Source organism: Diadema setosum, chromosome 14, assembly GCF_964275005.1.
Source record: "Diadema setosum chromosome 14, eeDiaSeto1, whole genome shotgun sequence".
NCBI classification, from domain to species: Eukaryota; Metazoa; Echinodermata; class Echinoidea; order Diadematoida; family Diadematidae; genus Diadema; species Diadema setosum.
In genome coordinates, this window is record NC_092698.1 from 33,248,380 (window position 1) to 33,266,911 (window position 18,532).

General features: G+C 38.3%; 1 protein-coding gene across 1 annotated transcript in view; it reads right to left on the minus strand.

The window, feature by feature from the left end:
* Positions 1 to 218: 218 nt before the first annotated feature.
* The window catches only part of LOC140237963 (TBC1 domain family member 5-like), a 29,281-nt gene continuing 10,967 nt past the window's right edge, over positions 219 to 18,532 (minus strand). The window contains exons 5-17 of the mRNA XM_072317894.1: positions 17,451 to 17,621; positions 14,635 to 14,723; positions 13,318 to 13,338; positions 9,799 to 9,849; positions 8,474 to 8,719; positions 7,413 to 7,555; positions 6,680 to 6,786; positions 5,318 to 5,555; positions 4,392 to 4,588; positions 4,072 to 4,074; positions 3,097 to 3,196; positions 2,305 to 2,384; positions 219 to 746 (exon numbers count right to left, since the gene is read on the minus strand). Of these exons, the coding sequence (XP_072173995.1) occupies positions 270 to 746; positions 2,305 to 2,384; positions 3,097 to 3,196; positions 4,072 to 4,074; positions 4,392 to 4,588; positions 5,318 to 5,555; positions 6,680 to 6,786; positions 7,413 to 7,555; positions 8,474 to 8,719; positions 9,799 to 9,849; positions 13,318 to 13,338; positions 14,635 to 14,723; positions 17,451 to 17,621 (1,923 nt within the window). The 3' untranslated portion in view covers positions 219 to 269. The remainder of the gene's footprint in view (positions 747 to 2,304; positions 2,385 to 3,096; positions 3,197 to 4,071; positions 4,075 to 4,391; positions 4,589 to 5,317; positions 5,556 to 6,679; positions 6,787 to 7,412; positions 7,556 to 8,473; positions 8,720 to 9,798; positions 9,850 to 13,317; positions 13,339 to 14,634; positions 14,724 to 17,450; positions 17,622 to 18,532) is intronic.

An 18,532-nucleotide genomic window follows, 5' to 3' on the forward strand; every position in this document is an offset into this window, starting at 1 on the left:
ATGGCTCATTCATAGCAAAATCCTCTGACAAAACCTAGGTTATACATCAACATGTTTCATATCAGCAGCATGGGAACACTTGACAATGAGTGGTAAGTATTAGCACTGTTTCAGTGCCGGCCCTTTCAACAACAACAACAACAACAACAACAACAAAAAAAAAGGAAAAAAACAGAGATTGAATGATGTAAGCTGCTTGGCATTTCTGATTCTTTCCAGTCATTTCCAGAAACACTGAAGACCATAGAAGGGCTAGGATTAGGGGCATACTAGGAGTCAAAGACAGGATGCGTATTGCACAAGACATCTACTTCCTCCTTTTGTTGAGTCGCGCCTGGTTCCTGAGGTAAAACTAACTTTTCTCCTCCACCGTTTACAGCAGGTGCATCTAGCAAGGTCCACTCGCTCTCTTGGCGACTGAGAGCTGCCGGATCCTGGAGCTCCTTCCCCTCCGGATGGGCGGAGTCCGTGGGCAGGTCTTTGCTCTTGGTGGGGACATCCTTGGTCTCAAGCTCCACCCCCATCCCATCAGCAGGGCCTGTGATTGGTGCACTGGTGTTGTTGTTGCTGCTGCTGCTGTTGCTGTGAATGAAGGTCTCACGTGATTGGTCCATGTGTTTGATTGACATGCTACCCCTCTGCATCAGCTCCTCCCCATCCGTGTAGTGATTGTCGCTGATGGCAATCTCCTCGCTGTCAATCAAACCCTGCATGAAGCGCAGCTTCCCATGAAGAATGTCCTTCACCTGCAATCAAAGTCATCACACCAATTATGCACCATTCTTCTTCACATTAAGAGTTTATCTGAAGTGGCAAAGGAATTGTCCATCAACTGTATTTCTGTACATCAAGAGTTGATCAATTTGTCTTTGAACAACACATATACGGGATCTTATGTTTGCATAAATATATGCATAAAATAATGCCTGTTTACTTTCATTTTACATTGTGTTAGATAAAAAATGTTGGATATCTGAATTAATCATTTATCTGTTTTTACTGTCAGATTCAAATTATACTGTGCTCAATTAGTTCATTTAATTGACTTTGTATTTCATCTATATATGAAAAAGAAATCCAGAAATAAAATAAAATTAAAAAATCAAATCAAATAAAAACAAGAAAGTAATGTAAGTGCATCAAGATGTTCAAGGGACTGTACAGTACTGGTTGAGGTGGGGACTCATGTTTTGAACCTTCTTAAGTGAGATAATGAGAAACTTCTTATGAAATATGAAAGAGCATGTAATTTTAAGAAGGATTCAATGTTTATTTGATGAAATTGGTTTTCAAATGGCTGAGATATCTCCAAAAAAGTGATAATAATAAAAGGCGACAGGCCTAGCCTTTTATTAGGATCTCTTTGTTTCACCTTGTTTTTGGATATCTCAGCCATTTCAAAACCGATGTTCATCAAATAAACTTTTGATACCCCTTAGAATTGCATGCTCTTTGACCTATCAGAGAGTGGTTCCTGAATATCTCGCAAAACGTTAAAAGCTAAATCCTCACCTCGACCAGAACTGTACACACCCTTTCAAGTTCCCATTGAAATACATATAACTTCCTTTTTGGTACTATGCCACTTCCAATCAGCATAATTCTTACAAAAGGAAAACTAGGCTTTGCTAGATTTTCAAGAGATTATCATGTACATAGATATACAGCAGCATACTGCAGGGACATGGTTTTAGGCACCCGATAGGTAAAAATGGAGAGATTCCACACTGATTTAATTGCCCTATGATTCACTTCAAAAAATTTACTTACCACTCAGAGTGTAGTTATTAGTTTTAAATGCTGAAATTGACCTCCCAAATGCCAATGGACTTCTAAAAAAAAAGAAAAGCACCGTTTCCCAATTCACGAGATGTGAGTGAGAGGGCACTATTATCCTCAACCATTTACCATGCTCAGTTTCTTTGAGGATCAGATCTAATATACTGAAACTATTTAATTGGCAGTGAATAGTGTTACATAATTAACCCTCCCTCCCCCCCCCCCCCCCCAACCTTACTGTTTCATAATGTCCATGACATGAGACGGGTAGTCCAATTCATATTTCAGTCAACTTTTTTTTCTTGATTGTTGTTGTTGTGGATTTTTTTTTTTGGGGGGGGGGTGGGATTGGGATTGAGGTTGTTTTAAGTGTGGTTTCTGAGGGGTGTATGGAAGGTATGGGAGGTGGGATGAAGTGAATGTTTATATATATATATATATAGCAGCTTAGCAAGTTACGGTCAAATGCATAGGCACATGCGGGGTTACGACCCAATGGAACGATGCCGATGACCAGTTGCCTACCTGTTTGAGTCCCGCCAGAGAGACAAACAATTCATCGTCCGTCTCAAGATTCAACTTTAGCAGCTCCTCCTGCATTTGCACTATAATAATGGAGGTAAGAGAGACAGAGGGGGGAAGGTAGATGCATAAACAAGGGAGAGATGGGGAGAGATGAAAAATTCTTCATATACACCAGTTCTACGTATATTTTGCATTCCAGTCTACACCGTTTACACTCATCTTCTAGGTGCTAACACTTGAAGGATAACACATCTATGGTTTGCCTCGACTGCACATTATGCTCCATGGAAACAAATATGGTAAAAACACAACATAAGAGTTATTTATTGCCTGTAGAGCTGACTACTTGTTAAGGCGCAAACTTGCGACTTCATGTAGAGTAGCTATTGTCAGGGTGATGTTATTCCAGTAATAAATATTCTTTTAATGCAGAAAGATTCACATGCAGTGAAACTTTGTACAGTGTGTAATGTAAAGCAATTATGAGAGGAAGACAATTAGAGCTAGAGTGATGTAAGGGGATGGTTAAAATCAGAAACAAAATACAAGCAATACAGAACTTGATCTGGAGACATTCCTGCTCAATTAGCAGATTAGTAGTAGCAAAATAGCTGCTGTGGTATTACAAGCACAATTAAAAAAACAAATATTGGAAAGCAAAGACATTTAATTTCTGAAGACATGAGCATCTTGTGTTTGGAATGGACATGTTCCTGTTTCCTTAACAGTGATCCAAATTGAACTGGGAATGCTGTATTGGCCTGTACATCCACTGGTTGGTGGAATACTTACTGATGTGTGCTTCCATCTTGGTGGCACAGTATCTACACATGTTCTGAAGCTCGTTCACTTTGCTCTGGCTGGCGGCCAACTGCTGTTCCATCTCTGCCTCCTGAGGGCGACAAACAACAATGGCACATCCATCGAGCAATGCAACCAATGTGACATGCATGTAGTGTCTGTCATGTGTACCACGCCATGTTCTTCTCTGTTAGAATCACAGATGTTTTTACAATGATAATCTATCATGCTGAAATCAAACTCAGTGACACAAGTATGATACCTTACAAATCTTCAAAATGTGCTCTGATTGAAGTTTGTTTTCTCATTGGAGCTGTCTGTGATGGACCAAACCAAAAGACAGCCATCTATAGTGTCAGATAAGAGGGAAGGGGATGACCTTCTTGACTACAGCATCATTTATCTCCTGAATCACTGGGAGTAGATTTCATGGAAGGATTTCAAGGAACACCTAAATTGTATTCACAAAGTGCATTTGCCCTGAACAATCAGGGAAGAACACAATCATTCCACAAAAATGAAAGAAATGCAATGTTGTGTTTCGTACTGCAGAGCTGGTAGTCATTTTTTGTTTTAAAGAAAGCACATCCTGCAGAGTTGCTAACTTCTTGACATTAAAAAAAAAAATACAACAGATGGAATATCCTAAAAAATATTAATTTTTTTTTTTTTTTTTTTTTTTTTTTTTTACAGGAAATCAGACTTTCATGAAATCTTGATACCACCACTATCCCGTTTGCCCTAGGCCAGTAAAATGTCAGAAAAAAAAAATTTCCCTGGTAAGAATGGGCAAGTAAAATGTTGCTACTTTATCAACATTGATGAGAAAATTGTACAGCATTTGCATTTGCATATTTCCTGTCCATTTAGGCTTGTCCTTCAACATATTTGTAGGGGTTGCAGGAATATAGCAGTACATCTTTCTACGTGATGAAGCAGTCTTCTGCAGTTTTCTGCAGTTTGTACTGGCTTAATTTTTTGGTTATTCAAAAGATGGAAAGTTGTTCTTTCAATAGGCAATATCATATTATCATATTTCACTCTGTTTATCATACTGAGTGCTATAAAATCATATTGGTTGACATGTCTGCAACCTGCTTTGCTTTTTCCAGACATATGAACAAAATATTTCACGCAGAGCTTTGCTTCTTACAGACTTAATTCTATCTGTAACTGCACACACACACACAAACAATCAGATTCTATTCTCTTGCAAGAACTGCATAATCTTGTCAAAAGAATCTGTTACATCCTCAAGACTTGGTCCCCCGCAACTCTGGGCTTACCCTTTTACTTGTACTCCTGGGCCTGGAGAACATCTTGGACTGCGAGGGCGCTAGTCTCTCTACCTTGGCCGGAGTGTCGCTGCTCGATTTCAGAGACTCCATGCTGGAGGCAGCGCCTGACTTGGAGATGACCCTAAGGTTCCTGGTCTGGACATCAGTCACAGGGTCAGCTGACTGGGCAAGGGGGTGGGGCAAGTCTGGAAGAGAGTAAGCAATTGGGAGATATTCAATTTAAATGATTTCTGTGTTGAGCTGTTTTTATTGCAACTTATTGACAAATTGCCCATCACACACTTGCCAACCTTAAAAACTAAGAAATAGGGACAATTTGGAGTATTTTCTTTAAGAAAGAGGGGTATTCTTGAATTTCCTGTACATTAATACAAATTTTTGAAAAAAAAAAATCGACACAAATAGATACTGATTATTCAGCGTTTGAGTAAGAGCAATGATAAATATCAAGGGAATGCATACTCAGTGGGAATCAAAACCATGATCTCCTGACCGCTAGACAGGCATCATATCTACTAATCTACCAAGCTCCCATCCCAATAGTCAGTGATGGTTCTAATCTCTTGTAGTAGCAGGTACTGCTTATCTATTCAGTTGGGAGATGTGTTACAAAAGCATATGGTTGAGATGCATTGAAAGACTTCCAAGTGAAAATGGTACTATCATAGGCAGAATCTTTTGATGGCAAAATTGGTGCTATTTGTGTCGGTTTTACATTGTCTCTCATACATTCAAAGTGATGTTGGACTGTGGGTTTAACTTTTGTTTGAGGTTATCAGATCTCAAGGTTTCTCCGGTTTTTCCATCATCATACTTGTTTTACCACATAGTGACTAATTTACTTGAGTAAATCTATTCAAACAAGCAATGAAAGATAAGAGCTTTCAGCTCAGAGCATCCATCAAAATGTTCACCTTCCGTGGTCTTGGACTTGACCGCCCTTGACCCTTTATCCTTCTGACCGCTGCTCTTCCCTATCCTCCTGAGGCTATTGAATCCCTGGGTGACAGCCATGGAGGTCTTCTTTGCCGCCCCACTGCCGGGCAGGGGCTTCTTGGGCACCGCGATGTTGCCTCGGGAGGTGGACAGGACATTGCCACTCTTCACTTGGGAGTAGATGTGGAACTGGTAGTTTGGCTGACGTGGGTTGTTCTGTTGTGGGGAGGGAAGGGGAGGGGGGAGGGAGGGAGGGAGGGAGGAGGGAGGGAGGAGGGAGTGTGATAGGTTGATCAATGTGGGAAGTGGAATTCGTCTAGGGGCTTGTTACAATCTTGTATTATTTCTCTTTACTTTGTTACAGGCCTTACTTCCTGCATTATCAAAAAATAAATTTCAATTCTCCCTGACATACAATATCATACATGGACACACATGAATCATTCCACGCAGGTTACAGTCTGATGCATATTCAACATGGCACTCAGAATTATGGGACTGTTCTGAGAGCTCTACATGACGAGACACATAACAGAAGTTAACATAAGTGCAATAGACATGCTTTTCTGACTTAAGCAGAGTATATTTAATATATCAGTTTTGCTTCATGAGCAAAATGAAAAATATTGTTTCTGCTATAGAAGGTTCCATGAAGGATGGCGGCAGAAATTTAAAAGTAGAAGCTGTTTCTGCTCCTCAACCTTATTCTTTCACAAAATCCAAATGAAAGGAGTGATTCATTCCAATGTGCTAACAGATGTGTCACCTCCTGAATGTGAAGGTGAGGGCAAAATCTGTACCAGACCACAGCACCTCTGGTGAATAACACACCAGGATATAACATCATCAAAGTACTACCTAGTCAAGAGCAAAATAGGACATCATTAACATTATAGAAATATTCTGTTATTTACCTCAAGCACTGAGACACATTCAGAAGAAATTGACATACTGTAAAAGTGGAAATTTTCGCGGTGTTGAAATTTTCGCGCATTTCGCGCAACCAGAAACTAGCACGAAAGTAAAAACACGCGAATATTTTTGCTTGCCATACGTTCCCGTGCGTGATGTCTTGATTCCGCGGAATTAAAAACACGCGAAACTCTTCTGACCCGGCCTAGCGTGAAAAATTAGTCGCGCGAAAATATCCACTTTTACAGTAACATAAACTCCATACATCAACTATAGTTTTTAGTATCATTCAAAGCCACACTAAGTTAGAAGATCCAAATCAAATTTCACAAGAGCTTTGCTGAAACAAGATGGCACTAACAATTACAGCATATCTGTGTGGAAAGGGCTCCCTTCAGGAATAAGAGTGAGAAAAATGTAGACTGTACCTTTGGATCTCTGAGATGAAGGGCACGGTTGACGAGGAAATGGATGTCGTCCACAGTGGGATACCTCATGAGCAGCATGAGGGCGCTAGCATAGTCAGCAGTCAACACTGGAGTGGGGAAACAACATTATGATAATATCAATAAATAAAAATAATAAATGATAATATGGTCTTCTTTATCCAGGATAGCCTCTTCAGTTTTGCCACTGCTCTAAAAAAGGGCCCTGCCATTATTATTACCCTAGCAATGCCAGGTACCCCTTTATACTCCTGGGTAAAGGGGGACATGGTGGGTGAAAACATTTTGTCCATGGGCGTAGGCACTTGTGGAGATTTGAATGTTGAACCTCTGCTTTTAAGTCAAGAGTCTTATCCATTATGCCACATGTCAACTTTACATGAAAATATCATAAAATCCATTCAAAACTTTTTGAGTTATTTTGCAAACAGATACACAAGCAAACAAATAGACAGACAGACAAACCAATACCGTCAAAAACATAACCTCCTTGGCGGAGGTAAAAAAAAAAAAATGCATGGGCAATTCATCCCATTTTATGCAAAAGATTAACGATAGAACAGGACTTGATCCCATCAAAAGTAGAAAAACTAAAAACTAAAAAATGTAAGAATTTAAATAACAAAACTTAACATAGACATTAGGTTCTTGAAAAAAGGAAAAAAACAACCACATCCCCAAAATAGCTGAGAACTCATCTGCTGCATTGACTTACATAGTTCTCTGATCTTTATTAGCATGGCAACGAAGACGTAGTCGACCAGATCCAACAGGACGGAGTCGGCAAAGATGGCATCCCACAAGACGATGAGGTCTTGGAAGGTGAACTCCCTGCCAAACAGGAGCCTGATCCAACGTCTGCACAGGAGAGTGTGAGGAAATAATACTGTAAAACATGATATTTTCGCAGCATGAAATTTTCGTGCATTGGAGCCGACAGCCTTTTTCGCGGTATAAAATTTTCACGAGTTGCCTCTTACATTCAATGCGTATAGTGTAGACAAGAATTTTCACATGCATTTTAATTACGTGAATCTTGGCTCTCACAAAATTTGCGAAATCAAAATGCACGCGAACATTCCTCGTCTTACAGTATGTGCATAGTTTTTTATTTCTTTTTCTACTGTCATACATTGTCAACGACTTTCTTCTTGCAGTACGTCATGTGCATTGCACAGTATATAATTTTGCCGTCTTGTTTTCTCTTCCTCAAATGGCAGTCAAAATTACTTCTTGCATCTATTTCTTCATTAATATGTTGTTTCTGCACTTGTGTCACTTAGATTGCAGGTAAGGGTGAAGGTTTGGAGAGCAATAGTTTGTGGCAACGTGCCTCAAGGAACAGGGATTCATCACTCAGTAAGCTTGTCAAGAATTAGTTCACATCACAAATAATCTGATCACACAAGACATGAGATGAAGAATAGTTGCAGACATCGCATATAGACACAAAAGTTCTTTTAGCATCTGGGGCATCAATTTTTGGTGCATATTTACTTGTGCACAAGAAGAGAAGGCACATGAATTGAGTTAAAAAAACACACAGAAGTATTACTAGTAGTACTACTATTATGACTACAACTATTGCTACTACTAGTAGCAATAGTTGTAGTCGTAATAGTGGTGGCAGTGGCAGCAGCAGTAGTAGTAGGAGTAGTGCTGGCAGCAATGGTCTTCACTGAAAACATCACGCATTGTACCCATAGGTTGGATTACACCAAAAATGTAAGCTACACAAAATGCAGGCTGTCACAAAACCAATCTCTTGACACCTACATGCCATAGAGCTGTGGTGGGATGTCGAGGCGATCGAGATGAGAGTAAAGCTCATAGTCGTGTCTCTTCAGGATCACCTCCCGTATCCTGTTGAGCTTCTTGACCAGTGGGGAGGACGGGTTGCACTCCTGGGGCTTGGAGAAAGGCTCTGGCTGGACGAAGGCCCCCTGGGAGGAGGCTGAGGGGAGATCCTGGCCGTGTTGGAACCAGGGTTCAGCTGTCTCCATCAGGTGGCAGAACAAGGTGCTACATACAAAGACACACATACGTGATAATCATCCATTAAATACATGCCGTCCTTTAACATCAAGTAGGTTGTTTTATCACCTACAGGGGCATTCCAGATGATTTTCATACTTTCACAACATGTAGTACATACCTGAATCAACAGCTCCATGTATAGATTGGTGAAATTTATTGTGGCCCTTGAACAGATTAAACAATGCCCTGAAGAAAAACCCAGAACAAATTACACTGAACAAGGATGATGACACGGTAACCTCATATATTTCAGAAATGTAGCAATGTAATTCCATTACAATACCGCTTGCTTAACAAGTTCACCTCTCATGCATTCTTGTGGGGAAGCTGCCATGTCATCATCATTGTTCATTGTGATTTGGTATGAATTTTGAAAACATTTTCATTCCTCATTCAAATCTCTATAAATTCTGAACTCTTTATCCAGTTTAACCAATTCATAGTTGTTCAAATATAGAAAATCTGAAAATCACCCAGAGGCCTCCTTTAACTGTTGAGGACAGGCTGATTTTACTACAACACACATTTCCCACAGACACTTGCCTGAGTATACTTGGGACTCATCCTCAAAGGGTTAAGGAAGAATTATATACTATTTGCAAGGTGCTGCAATAGAGCATTCAAGCACACACACACACACACAAACATACAAACACACAAATATACATACACACAAACACACAAATAGACACACAAACAAATATTCACCATCTCTTACTGATTTAAAAGTGGTCTTCTGACAGCAAGAATGTTGTTTCTCATAGTTTGATTCAAAGGCATTACTTGCCTATTCACAAGGTATTACAATCCAAAAACATGTGCACAAACATCATCTCTTGCTTTTAGTGCCGTCTTATAACGGCAAGAAAGTCATTACTTTAACAAAGAAGTGATTTATTTTAACAATGTACAATTTCAATTCTCTGCATGATTTTATGACTAGATATCACATGTTTATGATTACAAAAAATGTGAGCATGTTTTGAGCATCATCAGGAGACAAATCTCATACATGATGATGAAAAAAAAAAAAAAATTGAAGACACAACGGGAATCTGACGTACTAGGAATCATGCTCCAAATACTCAGGATTCATCAGCTCTGATACAATGTCCCTGCACACAAGAGAGAGAGAAAGAAAATATAGTCAAACCTCATGTTAACATACATGTAAATTCTACATAACCTAAAGAATATAAAAAAAAAAAATCAGTGAATCGATTTGATTTGATTTGATTGATTTGATTCATTTCTGCATTTCTTTTTCATACATAAATGAAATACAAAGTCAATTGAATGAACTAATTGAGCACAGTATAATTTGAATCTGACAGTTGAATAACTTTAATATACGGAAACCCAAAAAGCATTAAGACTTTTCAAACAAGAGAAAGTGAAGGTGTTCCATAACAAAGGCAACAAGGAATTGTCAATCAGGAATAAATATCTGTGACCAGATTCACTTGAGTGCATCAGGATAGACATGATGCCATACTCTTATAATTAAAGCACTTTTAACTTGATACTTTTCAAAACATCGTGTCATAAACATAACATAAGCTAACCCAGGTTGTGGCCTTAAGAGATGATAGCAATATTTAGAAACTACGCAAGAGCATCAGAACATGATCCCCTTTGGCATGAAATGTTCTACCATCAACACGCAATGGGATGTTTTGGCAGCTATAGGCTATTTGCACTTGAAGTCCCGATGATGAAAGATGAGCCAATGTTGAATGAAAAAAAAAAAGACACCAAGCATTCACCTCGCAGAAACTTTCTATGAGCATATGGAGTGTAGATTTATTTTAGTATCCAAGAAAATTCAAACAACCTTCTTTCCAGTTGCCTTCAAAGGATAGGACAGTAATGAATAGTTGTTGTTTTTATTTATCTATTTAATAGCAAACTAACACACACAATGGTCGTAAAAAAAGACCCAAACAAATAAATGAACAAACAATGAATATGAGCTTTTTAAGATTTTAATTAGCAATCATTCTGTTAGATACTGACCCAACATGCTAATACCCTCCTTCAGAAGAAATTCAATAAGAAAACCAACATGCAGACCACATTCCAGATTATGTTTCAGTTGATGACCTGAATGTCCACCACACATTGCTCAACAGCACACAGGATTAGATATGACATGCTTTTTATGACTGCCATTAGTCTGGGAGATAGCAATTAGCTGGCGGGATATTGCCGCTGCTGGCACTATAATGATTTTGTTGTAACAATCACTTCCACATTTCCGTCTCCAATTACACGGTTTACCCATCTCTGGCAAACACAACACGGAAAGTTGGGGAACTGTCATACTGTGATAATCATTGGTTTAAAAAAAAAAAAAATAATGATGATAATAAAAATAATGACAGATGAGTTTGTAAGAGGAGCAGGTGGTATTTCAGAGTGATATCTTGTTTCAATGAGGCCAAAAATTTACATCATTAAAAGGCATTATTTACCATTTGTACATGAAAAATCTAGCTTTAGTGCTTCAAAACAGTTCTAAAATGTGAGTTATGGATAGAAACAACCAATGTAAATATGTTACTCAGTTTATTTAATGTTAAGTATTGTTAAATGTACAAAATGTGAACAATAGTTAATGCTTAAGAGTTTCTAGACTAAATCGTCTACAGTTATGGTTTATTGAGAAAACTAGCGACATCTAATATTTCAGGCTTTATTGCGAACTGTTTTCATGGTAGGATGTTTTGTGATACTACTGACCTACACTTATGCATCAACTGTGATATCTCAAACATTTTTGAAGTCACTGCTCCCAATGGTTAACAGTAGCTTTAATTAGCAGTAGTATAAGTTTGTCTTGGTGCAGAAGTAAGAGTCCAAATGGAGAGAAAAAAAATGACCAAAAACGGTATCGCAATCCCCACAATTTTTTTCCTGCCATACTAACCGTGCTTTTAAAATTACATCTTTCTATGCAGCATGTAAAATCTTCCAAAATCAACAATATCATGGTCCTTCATAATGGTACAGAAATACTCATTACAAAGCGTTAAATCAGCATCAATCAACTGTAAATCTCTTGACTGCAAACACATTTCATGGATATGACAACAATTTACATCATTATGTAGAAATATGAATATGATTTTTAGAATATGATTGTGCTATAGTTTGCAGAGTACAGCTTTGTCTCTTTGGACCTCAACATCATGTGTAAGTTCTTCTCACAAAAAAGAGTTGGCTTCCGAGAAGACTTGGGATAAAAATAACATTATCACACAATGTAAATTAGATTTAGTGCTTATGCTTTTGCAAAACTTGTCACACTGGTAACATTGCACACAAAAAACATGTCATGGGGTATTAGTTCAAGCACCCTACCCGGTTATATGTGAATGTTGGAACATAAAAACCAGGTTGGTTACAAAGTTGCCAGAGTAGCAGCAAGTTTCTAGCATATACTTCAAAATAACTTCACTTGCACATTTTGGTTCCCTGCTCCATGGTGCACAACAATAGTCTGGATGCATTGTCATTTGTGTGTGTGTATCACTGCATTCGTCACACGTATTACATGCATTACCATCAGAGCAAAACGTTTGTATTTTTAGGTGGCTGCTGCAGATTAAGACGGCATTATCATCATGGCACTGGCTTATCAAATTCTGTGAGCACTGACAGAAAACCATCACTCTAAACCCAGACTACTGCTCACTGCAGGGCTGCCAACCTGGAGTGAGAGTTTTGAGCGAGACACTGCGAGGGAGGGTATGACCCGACAGATCGAAGCGACGGTGGTTGGGGGGGGGGGGAAATGGTGTGGAGGGTAGTCTCCCCCCCCCCCCCCCCCCTTTTTTTTTCACTGGTGGGGAGCTTTGACAATTTTACATTTTATATGGTGCACTCTGGTGCATACTTCAGTGAAGATTTCACCACATGCATAGAAAGAGTCTGCTTGTGGGAAATCTCGAAAGTTTGGGTTTGGGCCTGGGCAAATTGAATGTTCGGATTATCAGGGATATGGGGGGACTTTCTGTTTTTTAACTTTCTGTTTTTGGGGAGTTCAGCATGAGAATTCTTTCATCAGAGTGAGACAGCTAATTTGGTGAATTGCATGAGTCTCACATTAATTGCATGACAGTTGGCAGCCCTGTCACTGTATTCTACAATACTCTGTTGTTGCTATTGCCAAGAGTGACGACAGGTTAAATGCTGGTGAGAATTTTACCATGAATGCCAGCAAACTGAGCAAATAACACTTGAGCCTCCTGAAAATGAATTCACTTTAAAAAAAAAAAAAAAGACCATGTCAAGAATGAGTTCAAATGAATCACGATGCACAATATACCTTTAAAAAGACACTGAAGCATTTGCCTTTTGATGAATTTTTAAAAATGTTTTTGACTTGCATATAACCCAAACCTTATAATCAGAGTGCATTCCAAACAAACAGCAAAATGACTGCAAATTCATGATAAAATCAGGATGGATGAAAAAGCAAGATGCTGAAAGAAAGCTATGGTAAGAAGGAAAAGTTAACTGACATTAGTATACATCAGAGATGGAAACTGGGAAAATCTGTGTTAAAGCAACAAAAATACCTTTGAGTGGGACCAACAACGCTGGAGGGACAGATGAACAATCGATGGGGAGAAGAAGGTGTTTATTGGTGTTTCCATGTAATAATCCATAATACTTACTATCATACATGCTAAAATATTTTCAAACTGTATGGACAGCGGGCATCGATCATTAAGAATGGTTGATTATAGAACTGATATCATCACTTTCAATATAATCTAGTCTAGCTTCATTTCACGTACATCACTGATGTTAGTAATAGAAATGAACCTGTCAGACCTTAAAATTGTGTCCACGTTGCCAATTTGACTTCCCTTTCAAACATGATTTAAAAGATGGATCGATGCATGCTGAGACAGTTTTACTGCCAATGTGGAACGAAAGCAAATTTCATGCAAAGAAGACTCCTGCCTGTGGTAGCTTCTTGACAAAGCAGAGATTTATATCTAAATGTGTAAAGCAACTCATGCAAATGTGGAGATTCTCTACTGGTAAAGACGTCCAGACACAAAATGAGATGTTACCACCCCATTTATCTTGTTTTATTTTTTACTGGGATGGGGGAAAATGGAAACATTTAGAAAACTCTTACACGGTTACACTGTACGTATCATTCAAGATGACAACATCAGTATTTTCATTGTGGTCATCTAATGAAAAATAATCTGATATGGTTCAGTCTGATAGCTGTCTAGTTAAACGCTTTGGTGATCTTTCTTGTTGAATCTGGTCTGTGTTTCCTCACAAACAATTCATTACACTTGAAGGCTACAAAGAGTTACATGTTTGTACCATGCATGAGGCAACAACTGCAAATTTGCCAATTGACTGAAAATGTGCACAGAAATCAATCTAAATGACATGTCATGCATTTTTTTTTGTAAGATAAGATACAGGTGTTAGACACACAAAGCACACCACTTAGTAGCCAAAAGCATACACGTCCCGATATAACAAGTCTATGCACTGGTTTAGAGCAATAATCACCTTAAAATCAATCTATTTCAAACTTATGTTTGCACTGAAGTAGAGTGCCAAATCTAGACTGCCTTGCACATTTATACATAACATCATCATGATCATAATCATAATCATTATGATTCTGATTATAAATATAATGATAATAATCATGATAATAGTAGTAGTAATAATAATAATAATAATAATAATAATAATAATAATAATAATAATAATAATGTTATTACTACTATTATTGTTATCATTATTATCATCATCATCATTATTATTATTATTATCATTGTTATTATCATTATCATCATCATCATCATCATCATCATTATGTGACAAGGGAAGGAAGGGAATGAATGTCTACTCACAGTTGCGACTCCATTTCTTTTGCGTGAAGAAATGCTTGCTGGTCAGAGTGGATCACAAACATCAGGGGAGCCAGGAGCTCGTGCATGCCCTGTTGCAACAAATGTCCGTGAAATATCAGCAGGAGAAAGAAATGCACGGACGGGTGAGAAGATGGAAAGGGTACAGAAAACAAAAAGAAGGTGAAAGACAATAACAAATACAGCTCAATACAGATTGATGAAATGTGATGATACCATTGAAGATGAGAAAAGAGAAGGAGAAGGGGGAGGGGACTTGTTGAAAACTGAGGAGTAGAAGGGACACAGGCTGAGAAAACTTCCAAGGTTGGTAACAAGAACTGACCATGAACAAATAGGAAACCAAAACCTGACAGGTAATAGGTAACTCAATACACACAAGAACCTTTCATCTGCCATAATTGCTAGCATAATCATCTTCCAACACAAACCACAATGCTTGCATTGCACGCCAGAAAACAATAGGTTTGACATTGAAACCATTATTGATCCAAACATCTCAATAATAGTCATCTTCAACACTGAAAGTGGAAAGTGAGCATTAAAGGTACAGTTTACCTTTGGGAACAGTGATTTAAACAATTTTCAAGATATAACATTTAATGCATATGTGTAGGTCTGTTATACCACAAAACATCCTATCATATACAATTTTCGCAAAAAAAGCCTAAAATATAAGAAGATATCTGTATTTTTCTCAATAAACCGTAACTGTAGACGGTTTAGTCTGGAAACATTTTCATTATAACTATTGTTCACATTTTTTTTATATCAAAGATAATATAAAGTTTTGGTACCCTGAATTTCCTTGTCTTAGTTTGTGTTTCAGGTTAAAATACCTTTCATATAACTAACACTGTGAGACTTACTCGCCCCAAAGTGCTCTCATGTCTTAGTAATCATGCAATAATGGTTTCGTACCAGAGCCGTTTACTATGTGCCGCCGTACGGCGGCGAGGTAGTACACGTATTGTACGAAACCATTATTGCATGATAACTGCGACCAGCAGCCCCATACGCATAGCTAACTGCGACCAGCAGCCCCATACGCATAGCTAAATGGGGCTTCGCATTGTAGCATTCAGGATCATGACAGATGTAGTATCGCGGGTTATTATCAACTTAAAATCCAAAAATTTCTTCAATTTGAAGACTTACCAGTTTAAGTTGAAGTATTGAAAACAGGCTTTGGGCAACGTTTGGTTTTGCCAATAGTCCCTTTCTGTTCGAATTGATGACTGAATGTGACTCGGTCGAGAGGACCTTGGGAGAGCTACACTGACTTGACGGCCAGCGCATGCGCACACAAACATCTTATCCGTTCATGGATTTGAAATTTGTGCGCATGTGATGTGTGCGCATACGCTGGCCGTAGTATTCAGTGTATGTAGCTCTCCCGAAGTCCTCTCGACCGAGTCACATTCAGTCATCAATTCGAACAGAAAGGGACTACTGGCAGAACCAAACGTTGTCTGAAGCTTGTTTTCAATACTTTTACTTAATTGGTAAGTCCTCAAATTGAAGAAATTTTTTGATTTTAAGTTGATATTTACCCGCGATACTAAATCTGTCATGATCCTGAATGCTACAATGCGAAGCCCCATTACGCTATGCGTATGGGGCTGCTGGTCGCAGTTAATTGCATGATTACTAAGACATGAGAGCACTTTGGGGCGAGTGAGTCTCACAGTGTTAGTTATATGAAAGGTACTTTCACCTGAAACACAAACTAAGACAAGGAAATTCAGGGAAACTTTTGAGGTACCAAAACTTTATATTATCTTTAAACAATACTTAACATAGATTTTACCGATTCAAATTTTTAAAGTGGTTGTTTCTGTCCCTAACTCACATTTTAGAAACATTTTAAAGCACTAATGCTGGGTTTTTGTTTCATCTGCAAATGGTAAATTATGCCTTTAAGAGTGTCTATAACTGGAATCGGAAAAAGTCGGTGATTATGTAAAAGGTCTCACATCTCTTTTGCAGATAAGATTGTAAGGTAGAGGTGATTAGCCTGTGGTTTCTGGCACCTGCCATTTGTCAGGGCATTGCAAACTAAGGAGAGCAAATTCAAATTCCATCCCTTGTAACCTTAGAAGTCATCATCAGAATTATCTGGAATCACACAGCACAATCTCACAACCTCCATTCTAGGATATCTCTGAAGGCCTCCTCTTCTTGCAGAGAACACTGCTCATGCCCACGGCTCTCTCATTTGTGACAGTCTGTGAATTGATTTGAAGTCTCATTTGAATCTAACTTTTGAAATTCATTTTAATCAATTTCAATTGCACCTACTGTCCAGTTTGCAAGTTTTTACATGGTTCACCAATTGCACAATTAATTAGCATAACTATATATCCAAATATACAACAGCCGATGTACATAAGCTGTTCAATCATTGAAAAACATTTGAAAGGGGGCATTCACTGATACAAAAGAAAAATCACACAACATTTTGGCAAAATTTGCCAGATATCAGCAAGCAAAACCATCCCAAAGTTTGCATAAGAATTTCTGCCACAATTTGTAACAAGAAAAAGATTTGTGGCTACTGTCAGTAGTGTCACATGTCTTCCACTCAATGTTCAAATGTAATCCTCCCTGTGGCAAGCAGCAAACTGCCCTGTCAATTTGTGCATGCACATTACGGTAGCAAACATGTCTGGATTTTGTATGTCACAATATTTTTTTTTAATTGTTATTGGAAAATTAAGCAAAGAAAATGAGAATGAGCCCAAGCAGGAAATAATTTAAACAACTTCATAAAAGGGTCTAATGGGACACCACATTACCTGTTTGTAGGATATGTGGCTGTTCTCCTTAGCATAACAGAACAAGATATCCAGCATCATGTCCTGAATCCTTTCACTCTTAAAGAAGGCAATCTCTGGGAAGCAGCGGACAACGTCCTGTTTGATCTCCATCCTACAGCTACGGTCCTGGAAGTACTTGTTCCATGGGCTCTGTGGACATCAGACAGGAAGAGAGACACAAAGATTGAATGAAACTTAGATGTGATCCTCGGTTTAAGAGGATCCTCTCTCATTCGTCTGTATTAGCACCATTTGATACATTTGCATGATTTAGCTCCTTCAGAAACAATGTAACCCAAGTCAGAGAAATAAATCCTTTCTCTTTTTCCTGATGATACATCAACTATTTGCCATCAAAAATGCTCATGCAGAAAGGCCTCTTGTAAACATGAAATAATTGCACTTTCTTGTCACTTTCAATTCATTTCATTTTAGCTGGTCGATGGTAAAGCACTCACATATCATCAGCTGCACTAAATGATACACATAGCAAATGATACTGGTCTGTCAAACACCTGTATTGGCTATATACATGTGTGTGTGTGTGTGTGTGTGTGTGTGTGTGCGTGTATATATGCAAGTTAAATTCTGCCAGTTTTGGCATTTCTAAGCATTAATTTGACTTACAAAGATTTGGCAGTGTCTTGGCATATACCTCATTCTGGCTAATGCAACATGAGAAACCTGATGTAATGAAACATCTCATTCTAGTGTTAACCACTACAAAGAGGTTTGGATTTGTATTGATTTGTGGCAGTACATCATACTTGCAACTCTTTATCAATTTTCCAACAACAACAACAACGACAACAACAACAACAACAACAACAACAACAACAACAACAATAACAACAATTACATGCAGTCTAAGATGTAATGATTTACTAGTCCAAGCTGTACTCCAGTTTTGGGACACCATTCCAGGAAATTAGCATTACAGCAACGCTTATATCTGAATCATCGATGGAATTTTAGTCTCACTCACCACATTCAACAAAATCTATGTGACAGTCTTGTTATTTGGCTGGTCAAAAAGGAACAGTGATGAATGGACATTTAAT